Source organism: Oryx dammah, unplaced genomic scaffold (genome assembly GCF_014754425.2).
Source record: "Oryx dammah isolate SB20612 unplaced genomic scaffold, SCBI_Odam_1.1 HiC_scaffold_19, whole genome shotgun sequence".
Lineage (NCBI taxonomy): Eukaryota > Metazoa > Chordata > Mammalia > Artiodactyla > Bovidae > Oryx > Oryx dammah.
This window is the reverse complement of record NW_024070203.1, coordinates 43,028,779-43,042,925: the sequence shown is the minus strand read 5'-3', so window position 1 is coordinate 43,042,925 and position 14,147 is coordinate 43,028,779. Positions and strand designations below refer to the sequence as shown.

The 14,147-nt window shown below is 40.9% G+C and overlaps 1 protein-coding gene and 1 non-coding gene across 2 annotated transcripts; both read left to right on the top strand.

Moving 5' to 3' along the window:
* The first annotated feature begins 21 nt into the window (after positions 1 to 21).
* On the top strand, positions 22 to 13,024 carry LOC120878809. Its single transcript, XM_040261689.1, has 4 exons — positions 22 to 25; positions 8,732 to 9,173; positions 12,235 to 12,348; positions 12,844 to 13,024. The coding sequence occupies exons 1-4, from the start codon at positions 22 to 24 to the stop codon at positions 12,980 to 12,982; spliced, it is 699 nt and encodes a 232-aa protein (XP_040117623.1). The 3' UTR covers positions 12,983 to 13,024.
* Positions 12,439 to 12,525, top strand: LOC120879174. The gene has a single exon (XR_005724738.1). It is a non-coding gene; the product is annotated as a small nucleolar RNA SNORD87 (small nucleolar RNA).
* Positions 13,025 to 14,147: the final 1,123 nt, after the last annotated feature.

Sequence of the window (14,147 nt, the reverse complement as noted above, 5' to 3'; positions counted from 1 at the left end):
TCAATAAAACTGGGAGGGAGAATGCGTAAGTGATGATGACTAATTTTTCTGGTATACTAGAATTAACTTGTTTTAACCATAATGCTTGAGTATTTATGTTTTTGATGAAAATTAATCTTTGTCATTTTTATCCTCCTGCTTTTTCTCTCCCAGGTTAAATTAAATGGAGGAATGTGACCAAAAAAGAATGACACAAATGTAAAATACCCATTTTTAGTGAGGGTGGGGAAATGATGATTATAGCACTCTTGGAGTATCAGTTCAGTTCATTCGCTCAGTCGTGTCCAACTCTTTTCGACCCCATGAATTGCAACACGCCAGGCCTCCCTGTCCATCACCAACTCCCGAAGTTCACTCAAACTCACATCCATTGAGTCAGTGATGTTATCCAACCATCTCATCCTCTGTCGTCCCGTTCTCCTCCTGCCCCCAATCTCTCCCAGCATCAGGGTCTTTTCCAATGAGTCAACTCTTCGCATGAGGTGGCCAAAGTACTGGAGTTTCAGCTTTAGCATCAGTCCTTCCAAAGAATACCCAGGACTGATCTCCTTTAGAATGGACTGGTTGGATCTCCTTGCAGTCAAAGGGACTCTCAAGAGTCTTCTCCAACACCACAGTTCAAAAGCATCAATTCTTCGGTGCTCAGCTGTCTTCACAGTCCAACTCTCACAGCCATACATGACCACTGGAAATACCATAGCCTTGACTAGACGGACCTTTGTTGGCAAAGTAATGTCTCTGCTTTTTAATATGCTATCTAGGTTGGTCATAACTTTCCTTCCAAGGAGTAAGTGTCTTTTAATTTCATGGCTGCAAGCTTTTTAAACAGAGTTTCACCATCTCTCTCTCAATATGTTAAGTATACATACCCTGACTTAGCAATTCTTAGCAACATTAAAGAATTTGCCTAATGATACACAGTCATAAAAATATATAACAATAATTATTGTAGGTATTCATCATCTTTTGTCTCATCATCTGTATACTTAAAAGTTTCCCCTGCCTTCTGTACTGGCTGCACTCAAGAAACCTACCAAAAGTGCAAACCTGAGGATGTAATGTACTTGATCAAATCCATTCAGCAGTTCCTCATTGTGTAAGAGCAGGTCTAACCCCTTAACTTGGTTTATGAAACCTCTGTCTATATCACTGCCCACAGTCCTCTACCACTACCTATTTTACACTTTATGTGTGTGTGTGTGCCTATGTGGTCAGTCATGTCCAACTCTTCGTGACCCCACAGACTGTAGCCTGCCAGGCTCCCCTCTGTCCATAGGATTCTTCAGGCAAGAATATTGGAGTGAGTTGCCATTTCCTACTCCAGGTGATCTTCCCGACTTAAGGATCAATCGTCATCTCTATGTCTCCTGCATTGGCAGGTGGGTCCTTTACCACTGAGCCACCTGGGAAGCCCACCCATTTTATACTTCAGGTTATAGTAAACACACACACACACACACACACACACACACACAGAGCTGTTTCATGCTTCAGTGCTTTTGTTCATCAATCATCAGTTAGTCCACAAATATTTTCTTAATACTATGGCATGCATTGTTCACTGCTTGTCATATCAGTTAGGAATTGCATTCAGCTGCTAATTAGAAAGTCTGAACCATACTGGCTTAAATAAATTAGGGCTTTATTCTCTCCTATAAAAGAAATCTACAAGTAGGAGGTCCCGGGCTGGTAAGATGGCTTTGTAAATTTATCAAGGGCCAAAGCTTCTACATATTTCTCCTTTGCCAGAAGTGGGTTACAAGGTCGCCCCTAGGTGTAAGGGAGGTATATCTATCAGTCTGGGTTTGGGATGGTATTTGCTCTTGCTCGGTTAAAAACAGTCAGACTTCTTACAAGGAATTAGTGACTTTCATCACTGGGATGAAACCAACTTGAGCTGGATTTCTAGGAACAATTTCCTAAGTCATTCCATGGAACTTGGCTGCCAAAGCAGCTGAACCTTCTGCCACAACCTGTACTCTGCCTGCCCAGTGGAAGCTGACTGACTCCAGAAGCGCACAGCCTTTGCTGTGTAAAGGCCAGCACAGTGGATGCCTTGCAGCTTGCTTTTCTCCTCATGTAGCTCAATTTAAAATCTGGGTTTTACACAAATGTGTTTCATTGGTAGGATCTAATTCACATCCAGAATCTAAGCTGCTAAAGAGTTTTGAAATGCTATGTAATACTTAGCCTTTCATCTTCTGACATATAGAAACAGATAAAAGGAGGCTGGGGAAGCAAGCAAACAGATTGAAACAAGAGGCTTACCCCTAGAACTAGGCACATAACACAAACAAAATCAGGGTTTCATTATCAGGGAAGGAGGCTGGGGATGGATATAGGATGGTAACAAAGAACCTGACCCAGTCTTAAGAAATCAAGGAAGACTTCCTGAGAAGGCAAAGAGGGACAAGAAGAGCATTCTAGTTATAGGAAAAACCAAGTGAAAAGAATGTGCTGCTTTGAAAGAAAGTGCCTGGGGAAGAAGGATGGGTGTTTCACATATATTATCACATTTATTCCTCACAAAAATCTTAGGAATAAGTTATATTATTCCCAATTTTTAAATGAAGGAAGGCTTTGAAATATACATTAAAGGATTTGGATTTAAGGGTAGCCATAAATTTTGCATAGAAATGCAGAGGTACTGGGTATCAAGGAGCTATTCATAAGCAGAAAGAAAAGTACAAATTTCCAAACAACATAAACCCCATAACTACAACTAAAAAATAAAACAGACTGAGAAAAGTTATTGGCAATGCATGTGACGGTTAACTGACAAAAGATTAGTATCCAGAATATAGAAAGAAATCCTATAAATCAAAATTTTTAAATTACAGATACTTCAGTAAAAAACTGGGCAAAGCTCTGAAGGCTATGATTTACAGAAGAGAAAACCCAAATGGTTAAAAATGTGAAAAAAAAATTAAGGAAAAAACAAAACATTTATAAAATTATCTTTTCAACCTCATAGCAAGTGCAAATTAAAATAACAGTTAACACCATTTCATATTTATCATATTGACAAAATTGTTTAAATTCTGAAAACAGCAAGTTTTGACAAGGGTATAGAGCAACTATTTGGAAAGCAACTGACTATTAAGTATGAAAATTAATTTATCCTTAGATCTTAAACCCAGCAGTTCAGCCTCTAGAGACAATGGTGTGTTAGGAAAGCTAGTTGTTAATTATTCAAGTATTCAGGTATCTTGTGAGCCAGTTGTTAGTAGCTTGAAATCACCATAATATATTAACAGCATTGTTATTTTCGTCGTTTAGTTGCTAAGCCATGTCTGACTCCTTCTTGACCCCATGGACTGTAGCCCACCAGGCTCCTCTGTCCATGGGATTTTTCAGGCAAGAATACTGGAGTCAGTTGCCACTTCCTTCTCCAGGGGATCTTCCCCACCCAGGGATCAAACTCACGTCTTCTGCATTGCAGGTGGATTCTTTACTGCTGCGGCACCAGGGAGGCCCAATTAACAGCATGAAGAAGAAGTGAAGTGAAGTCGCTCAGTCGTGTCCAACTCTTTGCGACCCCATGGACTGTAGCCTACCAGGCTCCTCAGTCCATGGGATTTTCTGCAAATGCTACAAATAAGGGTTTTGTTTGGGGGGAGTTGGGTTTTACTCTTTTGTTGTTGTTGTTTTGAGCTCTTATTTACCACAACACCAGCAGACATAGAGAAACTCATGCCTAAGTACAAGGAGACATCATAGGAAAAATTCAGAATCTCCACTGTATTTACGTTTAATGGGGTGTTAATTTCAGGACATAATTCGTATTAGATCATCACAGAGGTACAATAACATCATACTTTAACCATAGTTTGAATTTTTCAATTACTTCCACATTCTCTATTCTCTATGTAGTCATTCTTAAACAATTTTTGTTTAAACAGTGAGGAAAGTATATTATTTCACCTAAGAAGAAGCCGGAGAGGCTTCCTGGCTGCTTAACTTGCTGACTATTTTGAAGTTGCTTGGTTCCTTCTCTTCCCATTTTGCCATCAACGGAAGCTCCCCTCATTTAACAAGAGGGCTGCGGGATGCCAGGAATTCTTTCACTGATGATCGATGGTGATCATATGTAGGGGATGAAAAGCTGCTTCTTCCCACATGTGCCTTTTCATTAAAGAACAAAACTTTCCCTGAATTCCCCTAGCAGACTTCCCCTCAGGTCCCATTGGTCAGCTTGAATAATTTAAATTTTAATTCCATTACATTCAGAATTTGTCATAGGATTGAAGTAGTTGTTTGCAAGCCTTACATAAAAGTTAAATTTTTAAACAGAAAAGGAAAACTCTAGAGTCTCACACTGACAATTAAGCCACTCATTATTTTAGATCCGGGCAAAAATCGTAAGTAATTTAGGTAATTTTCACTGAAATTATCTCAGTAAAGTTCATGTACTTCAAGTGTTTAAGAATCAACTTTCATTCAGATCAGTGCCCTATTTTCTGACAATTTAATGTATTTTTTCACAGATTTAGAACTTTAACCTTGACGAGAGGTATAAATGCTATGATTATCTTAATGTCAATATTATGTTTAAAAATAATCTTGCCGGAGGTAAAAGGATCATATATATGAAAGTCATGCAGTTATGACTAGGGTCATTTACATTTCTCTTGCTTAACTCTATTTTGACATGCTTACCATTGAGCCAGGGAAAGCACAAGCATATGGTTATTATAGCCACTTCCTTCCAGTTCCAACCTCATTTTCTGCTGCAAACATAGAGGGGAACCAGGTTCTCCGAGTCATTCACTAATATGAAAAAGGACTGAAGGCCAAATGTATTAATTTACTAATGAGATTTACATGTGGAAGTGGAGACGATAGATTCTGACAGCTTCTAAGGAAATAATACCCTGTATGCCCTGAATCCACATATATGTCTACCAAATGTAAACTTTCTAAGATAATCCAAGTTATACTGTCAAAAAATAGCTATTTTTTTAAAAGTTACATTTGGATAAACCGTTATATTTAGGGCTTCCCAGGTGGCACAGTGGTAAAGAATCCACCTGCCAATGCAGGAGACGCAAGAGACGAGGATTCAATTTCTACATCGGGAAGATCCCCTGGAGGAGGAAATGGCAACTCATTCCGGTATTCTTGCCTGAAAAATTCCATGGACAGAGGAGTTTGGCAGGCTACAGTCCATGGGGTTGCAAAGATTCGGACACAACTGAACACACGCATGCACACATATCTTATAAACCATGAAACTCTCCCTTTGAAGTGGTTTTAGTTATCTTTGCAACTGGCAGCGTTAACTCACTTCAGCAACCTAGAGACTGGCAACCTCTAAGATGGTGCTCCTTGCTGGAGAATACTGAACACTTGTCATGATGTTAATAAGGGAATGATGTGAAGGGGGCAAATCTTCAAATAGAAAGAGGGCAAATAGAAATGGTATATTTTTGCAGTCAGAAGAGAAAACGTACTATTTTAATAATTTTTCAACTTACTTTAATTATAAAATTGCATACACACAGTAAATATCCAAACAGTAGTGAACAGTATACAAAAAAAAATCAAAATATCACTTTCCCTCCAAAACCAACTAGAGACATACATTGCCAACATTCCTTCTGAACCTCTCAAAAAACATATATAGTCAAATAAATGTATGTTCTTTTTATGTAGGAAAAAATAGGATTTTACTAAACACCTTCTGCATCTAGCTTTTAAAATTTAACATATCTTGAAATAATTTCCAAATCAGCAAATACAGATCCATTTATTCAATCAATAGCTATTTATTAAATGCTAGAGACTATATTAGGTACTAGGAATAAAATGGTCAGCAAAACAGACTACATGTTTCCTCTCACAGAATGTATATTTCAGTGAGGGCAGCAAAAGTATAGAATTTCTTTTTTTTTTTTAATGTAACTACAGATTATGAAGGAAACAAAAAGGGATATGTTTTATAGTGGACCCACTTTAAATAAGTGGCTCAGTCAGTAAAGAATCCACTTGCAGTGAAGGACATCTCTTGCACTGTAGGAGTGAGTGAGTTAAAGCTGCTCAGTTGCCTCTAACTCTTTTCGACCCCATGGACTGTATAGTCCATGAAATTCTCCAGGCCAGAATACTGGAGTAGATAGTCATTCTCTTCTCCAGGGCAGGGGATCTTCCCAACCTGGGGACTGAACCCAGATCTCCCACATTGCAGGTGGATTCTTTACTAGCTGAGCCACCAGGGAAGCCCAAGAATACTGGAGTGGGTAGTTTATCCCTTCTCCAGTGCATCTTCCCAACTGAGGAATCAAAACAGGGTCTTCTGCATTGCATGTGGATTCTCTACCAGCACTGCAGGAGACCTGGGTTCAATCCCTGGGTTGGGAAGATCCCTGAAGAAGGAAATGGCAACTCACTCCAGTATTCTTGCCTGGGAAATCCCATGGAGAGAGCATGGCAGGCTGCAGTCCATGGGGTTGCCAGAGTTAGACACAACTTAGTGACTAAACCACCACCACCACACTTTAGATAGGAAGGGCAAGTATGGCCTCACTGAAAAATTGACCTAGAAGCTAAGATGAAAGAAAGTAGTTAGTCACTCAAAAAACTGGGATAAGAGAATTCCAGGCAAGAGCAAACGCCTTGAGATGTGAAAGTTGTTTGCCACGTTCTAAAAACTAAGAGTCGGGCAGGGTGATTGGTGTGCAGCAAGAGAAGGGAAACAAAAGGTGAGGTGAGTCATGTGAAGTGCAGAAATTTCTTCCTCTAAAATATTTTTAAAATTTTATTTGTATTGTTATAAAATATACATAACATAAACTTACCATTTTAATAATTTTTAAGGGTATAGTTCAATGAGACAGAGAAGGCAGTGGCACCCCACTCCAGTACTCTTGCCTGGAGAATCCCAGGGACCGGGGAGCCTGGTGGGCTGCCGTCTATGGGGTCGCACAGAGTCAGACCCAACTGAAGCGACTTAGCAGCAGCAGCAGCAGTTCAATGAGATTAAGAATATTCACAGGGCTTCCCAAGTGGCACTAAAGAACATGCCTGCCAATGCTGGAGACTTAAGAGACACGGGTTCGATCCCTGGGTCAGGAAGATCCCCTGGAGGAGAGCATGGTAACCCACTCCAATATTCTTGCCTGGAGAGTCCCATGAACAGAGGAGTCTGACGGGCTACTGTCCATAGGGTCGCAAAGAGTCAGACATGACTGAAGCAACTTCACACAATCACAATTTGTTTTGCTAGGTTTAGATTTTCATACCATGTTTTTTTGAGGCAAACATATCCTGCCCTGGATTTTGTATCAATTTCTTAGGATTTGTTACCCAAGAATTCCAAGAACAGAGATCTGGCAGCAATAAAGAGGTGTTCATTTGGGGTGTGTTGGGACTGCAGCCTGGAGAGACAGAGCTCCAAGAAGCACTTGAATTAAGTTCTGCCACACTGCCACGTGGGGGAAGCTCATAAAGGCAGAAAATCACAAGATTACATAAATTGTCAATAATTAGGACTGGTGTTGGCAAGAAGTAAGGGTGCTTGCCAATATCCGCTGGATCATTAAAAAAAGCAAGAGAGTTCCAGAAAAAACATCTATTTCTGCTTTATTGATTATGCCAAAGCCTTTGACTGTGTGGATCACAATAAACTGTGGAAAATTCTGAAAGAGATGGGAATACCAGACCACTTGACCTGCCTCTTGAGAAACCTGTATGCAGGTCAGGAAGCAACAGTTAGAACTGGACATGAAACAACAGACTGGTTCCAAATAGGAAAAGGAGTACGTCAAGGCTGTATATTGTCACCCTGCTTATTTAACTTATATGCAGAGAACATCACGAGAAACGCTGGGCTGGAAGAAGCACAAGCTGGAATCAAGATTACTGGGAGAAATATCAATAACCTCAGATCTGCCGATGACACCACCCTTATGGCAGAAAGTGAAGAGGAACTCAAAAGCCTCTTGATGAAAGTGAAAGAGGAGAGTGAAAAAGATGGCTTAAAGCTCAACATTCGGAAAACTAAGATCATGGCATCTGGTCCCATCACTTCATGGGAAATAGATGGGGAAACAGTGGAAACAGTGAGAGACTATTTTCCTGGGCTCTGAAATCACTTCAGATGGTGACTGCAGCCATGAAATTAAAAGACGCTTGCTCCTTGGAAGGAAAGTTATGACCAACCTAGACAGCATATTGAAAAGCTGAGACATTACTTTGCCAGCAAAGGTCCGTCTAGTCAAGGCTATGGTATTTCCAGTGGTCATGTATGGATGCTGAGAGTTGGACTGTGAAGAAAGCTGAGAGCCGAAAAATTGATGCTTCTGAACTGTGGTATTGGAGAAGACTCTTGAGAGTCCCTTTGACTGCAAGGAGATCCAACCAGTCCATTCTAAAGGAGATCAGTCCTGGGTATTCTTTGGAAGGAATGATGCTAAAGCTGAAACTCCCAATACTTTGGCCACCTCATGCGAAGAGCTGACTCATTGGAAAAGACCCTGATGCTGGGAGGGATTGGGGGGCAGGAGGAGAAGGGGACGACAGAGGATGAGATGGCTGGATGGCATCACCGACTCGATGGACGTAAGTTTGAGTGAACTCCGGGAGATGGTGATGGACAGGGAGGCCTCGAGTGCTGCGATTCATGGGGTCGCAAAGAGTCGGACACGACTGAGCGACTGAACTGAACTGAACTGAACTGAACCCCTCAGCTCTTGCTGTAAACCCGCCGCACCGCAAACACGCGCCGGCTGAGGGGCGGGGGCCAGGGCCGGAAGGGGCGGGGCCAGGCCTGGAGCGTCGGAGCGCCAACCCGGGCCGCGGCGCTTTCTTTTCCGCTTGGCAGCAGGAGATGGAAGGGCTCTGAGGCTCTGTCTGCCTTACGGGCGTGGCGGCAACGCCCGCGGACACGTCGCCCCGCTCTTCGAGGGGGGAAGGCCCCGCGGAGTTAGATCATTTTCTTATTTCTCCCGGGAACCCGACTCCGTGCCAGAGTCTATAGGTCGGTCTCGGGCCCCTCCGCCTGGTGTGTCCCGCCCCGGGACCCCCATCCCGGTGGCCTCCGTCCATTGCTGGGCACAGCCCAGCGGTCGGCGCGGCCTCGGCCTCCAAGTCATCCCAGGAGGCCATCTTCCCCTCCCCCACCCGATTGACGCGGCCTCGAGCTCTCCTTCGTGCCTTCTGCTCAATCGCATTTTGTGAGTAACCGTTACCTGTGAGTTTTTGCCGACCCTTGTTACTAAAAGCCGATTTAGACTGTTCTCAGCTCAGACTAACGAAGGGCCTTTTGCCATTCTCTGGGTTCCGAGGCGGGTGGCCTCGCGCCCAGCCCAGGCCTCGACCGGAGCCCTTTTGTATCCCAAGTAAAGCTTTGTGTGCGGCCTTTCGGCTTTGGGGCCCCTTAAATGTGCGCTCATATACCCTTTCTAAGGAAACGTTCTGTAAAGGGGGAAGGGATTACCTCTTAAATCTTAAGGCAATCTTGACTTGGCTGGACTTTTTGGTTGGTTTTAAAACTTTTTAACGCGGCACGGTTAATCTAACAATGAGTTCTGGTCTCTGCGCAGTGGCGCAATGTAGGCATTTATTTGTTCCTGGATCTCCTTTGTAAATAGACTTTTAGAGACGTGGCACTGAATTTGGAGAACAATCCGTAGGGGTTAGAAGCCCTTTAGGCTATAAATGCCGGCTGTAGCCTTAGATGCTTGGATTTACATAAAGATGTGTATTCTGAACTTGATACAGAAGAAATTGGTCAAGAGCTGGAAGACTTTTTGTCTGTTTAAAAGCACAGTTATAAGTGCTCGTCGGTGAGACTTAGTATAGTCAGGTGTTTTGGTTTTTTCCCTCCCCCCGATATGAAATACACGTTTTTTCATCTCAGACAATCCCAACAGTTAACTTTAACCACGGCAAATGTGATGGCTTGAAGTAGCTTATATTTGGCATTTCAGTCATTCTTTTTGAGGCATAGTGACTGGAACCCTATTTTCATTGCTAAGTTTTGGAATTTTTAAAAACTCTACAAAATAACCGTTTGATTAAAATGTTGATAATTTATGTAAGTTCTTAAGAATAACTAAGGCTTCCCAGGTGGCGCAGTGGTAAAGAATCCCTGGGTCGGGAAGATCCCATGGAGTAAAATATGGCAACCCACTCTAGTATTCTTCTCTGGAAAATTCTATGGACAGAGGAGCCAGACGGCTTACACTACGTGGGGTTGTGGACAGTTGAACACGACCAAGCAACTAGCACACAAGCATATGATCCATTTAAGAACTGGAATATTATTAATACCATAACATCCATTTGCTTCCCTATCCCATTCCTTTCTTTCTATCCCATGCCTTCTCCTGAGGTGCCCATCATCTGGGATTTTGTGTCCAAACTTGGGTTTTTTTGAGTGAGTAGAGTGGATAGCAGTTTTATACATATATATCCCTAAGTGTTGGTTGTTTTAGGCCATAAATAGAATTTGTATGTAGTTGTCAGAAGTCTTATGAATCATATATTAAACTGAAGTTTTCCAAGTTGAAAATATTCATAACCAGTAGTTTGTGTTCTTAATATTATGTGAAATATCTCAGCATTTCAAGACTTGAAAGTGATAAATTGTTTTGCAAGGCCCAGCATTTGTTATGTCCTCATAAATCATTTCCAGTAGCTGTCTGGTTCAATGATTTATCCTCTTGGGGTTCTAGGGGACATGATCTGTGGCCCTGACCGTGCCCTTTGCAGTACATAAATATGCTTTCAGGCAATGTGGGATTTAATTCTACAGAACTGTGTCCAGTAATGATGTCAACATCATGTATCTCTGCTCTGAAATTATATTAGAGCTGCCATAATAATGTTTTTAGTTAGACGTCTGCACACGTGTTTTTATATATCTAACCTTTAACCTGGCCCACCTCATCCATGTCGAGCTCTGAGACAGAAAAGCAATGGTTAGGTACTCATTAGGACCATCATGTCTTAAAATCTGTGCTGCCACAGTAAAAGAACATCATAAATACATCCATCATTTTTACCTATGCTAATGAATCCATTTCCAGCTTGGAAAAATCATTTATGGAATTATTAGGGCCTAACCAATCAAAAGGATCAAGACTTACCCAAGTCATTATAGGTATTAAACTGGGAGCCTTATCAGTTTTCATTACCAAAAAAAGTATAATTAAGCAGCAAGCACATTCTTTTGTTCCTTTCAGTTCAGTCGCTCAGTTGTGTCTGACTCTTTGCAACTCCATGAATTGCAGCACACCAGGCCTCCCTGTCCACTACCAACTCCTGGAGTTCACTCAAACTCACGTCCATCGAGTCAGTGATGCCATCCAGCCATCTCATCCTCTGTCGTCCCCTTCTCCTCCTGCCCCCCAATCCCTCCCAGCATCAGGGTCTTTTCCAATGAGTCAACTCTTCGCATGAGGTGGCCAAAGTATTGGAGTTTCAGCTTTAGCATCATTCCTTCCAAAGAACACCCAGGACTGATCTCCTTTAGAGTGGACTGGTTGGATCTCCTTGCAGTCCAAGGGACTCTCAAGAGTCTTCTCCAATACCACAGTTCAGCAGCATCAATTCTTCCGCACTCAGCATTCTTCGCAGTCCAATTCTCACATCCATACATGACCACTGGAAATACCATAGCCTTGACTAGACGGACCTTTGTTGGCAAAGTAATGTCTCTGCTTTTCAGTGTGCTGTCTAGGTTGGTCATAACTTTTCTTCCAAGGAGTAAGCGTCTTTTAATTTCATGGCTGCAATCATCTGCAGTGATTTTGGAGCCCCCCAAAATAAAGTCTGACACTGCTTCCACTGTTTCCCCATCTATTTCCCATGAAGTGATGGGACCAGATGCCATGATCTTAGTTTTCCGAATGTTGAGCTTTAGGCCAACTTGTTGACTCTCCTCTTTCACTTTCATCAAGAGGCTTTTGAGTTCCTCTTCACTTCCTGCCATGAGGGTGGTGTCATCTGCATATCTGAGGTTATTGATATTTCTCCCAGTAATCTTGATTCCAGCTTGTGCTTCTTCCAGCCCTTTAGAGATGTGTTAAACAGCAGAAAATTACTCCACTTTTTAGTGTTTTTTATTAAAAGTTGATTGGGAGTCAGAAAGATTGTAAGTTTTTCTTTTTTTTTCTTAAATGGTTCTTGATGAGTATGAGGAAAAGAACCTACTTGTCCATACTAGATATAAGATGCAAAACAGATGCAAATGCAAATGAGAATTCACGATGAAATATATTTAATTTCTAGGTGCAGCAGTGCCTATGAGTTGAAGATGAAGATCATTGTGATAAATGTTTTCCAAAAACCTGTCACAGAAGATGGCTGTGAAAACACCAGGAGGACCACTGCACATGTAACAAGGTACCAAAAGTTATAATGTTAAGTTGTGTGCTTTTTTTTTTAATGTGTGTGTGGTATTGTTCCTGAGGCACAATACCAAAATATTTAATAACTGGCACAGTGATGACAAAGTACTTTTTGCCGTTTACCCAGCTGAGGGTATCTTTGAAGAAATAACTTTAAGACTGAGATGCCAGTAATATATATTATGTGAATTACTCAAATCTGATGCAGTTTTTTATTAAAATGGTTGAACTGTTCTTTTCAGCAGATAAGTACCTGCAAATGAATGTTCAAGTGCTTAGCAGTGGTGCTTAAAAACTTCATTACCTCAAGTAAGTGATTACGATTTGTCATGCAGCCACATCTGTTGACAATTTGAAAGTATCTGATAAACTCCAAAAAGCTGAGGCCATTTCCTTTCCTGTTTAAGGTGCCTTTGTGTGTCAGGTATATGACTTTCAAGTTTTGAGTATGGAATGATTTTCACTGTTGGTTTCTGATTTTTTCCCCCAGAGGTGTGGCACACGATGTTTTCGAAGGAAAAATGAAGAGTTGTTCAAGAAGACGTGCATTAAAGCAAGTGACAAAAATTAAAATTTTATTTAACGTTCATCTCACAATAAATTATGGAGAAAAATACATCTTCGAATGATTTTAATTGCTGGTCAATAAAGTCTGTTCTCTTTAAAATATATCAGGTCTTTAAATAGCTTCATTTTTATAGTTACTGGTCAGACTTGTTTTTAAAGTACTTTAGGGATAGTATATTCTTGTCAATAACTAGCTCTTCTGGATAGTGATTCCTTTTAAAGTGGCGGGTGGCTGGCAGCTGGGGAGACATTTTTAGTACATCCAGTTCTCACTCCCCTTTTTTGCCTTAGGGTGTTTCTGCAGAGGTTAATCACTATGTACTAGATAAATCTGAGGGCCTCCCCCTTCAGAACCTCTATGTATCTGAAAAACAGCAGAGTTGACCCTTGAACAACAAAGGGTTTTAGGGGCCCCAAACCTTCTCAGCATCAAACATCCAAGTATAGCTTTATAGTCCACCCTTTGTATCCAAGGTTCCACATCCTCTGGTTCAATAAGCTGTAGATTGTATAACATGGTATGTATTTACTGAAAAAAAAAAACCACTTTGTATGTGGTGGACTCATGTAGTTCAAACCTGTGTTCAAGGGTATACTAGTTGAAATTTTCTCAACTCCTTAAATGACACCTTGCAAGTGAAGGTTTCACCTGTGACCTACAGATTTTTTTAAATTTAAATTTTATTCTTGGTTTGCTTTTACATTTATGAATTAAAAAGGGATCTGGGGATTAATCTAAGGAAAATTATAATTTTTCCTAATACTAGTATACATACTAATATGCTCGATTAAAGCAAGTAGTGACAGTCTAGTCTGTCCAGGGCATGCGAATTTGAAAACAACTGAAATCCTACCAAGATGATTTAAATTTAGCTGAATCTTGCTTTTCCCCCTTTGTGTCCCACAGTACATAAAATCCTTGCTTTTATCAGGGTTATAATTTCAGTTTGGTAAATCAGTATAAAGTGTACAGCAATATCTTTATAATGCCTTCCCATCAGGGGTGACATTTGAAAACAATTTTCATCTGTATTTGATACTAGTCCTTTTCATCAACAGAATCTGAACACTTCACAATTAATTGTAAAGAGGATGCCATTTTATAGATCCTAGTTTTATAAAGGAATGTGTTTTGCCTTCATCTCATAGGGAACAAAAAACAAACCTAAATACATAAACCACAAAGTAAAGTCTTTAATTTGTGATATATACATTTTTTTTAAAGAC

Bases quoted from the DNA above. Each gene is read 5' to 3' on its own strand.
- LOC120878809 (XM_040261689.1), top strand. The intron at 9,174-12,234 runs GTGAGTAACCGT...TTTAATTTCTAG, and splicing joins CTTCTGCTCAATCGCATTTT to GTGCAGCAGTGCCTATGAGT. The intron at 12,349-12,843 runs GTACCAAAAGTT...TTTTTCCCCCAG, and splicing joins ACCACTGCACATGTAACAAG to AGGTGTGGCACACGATGTTT.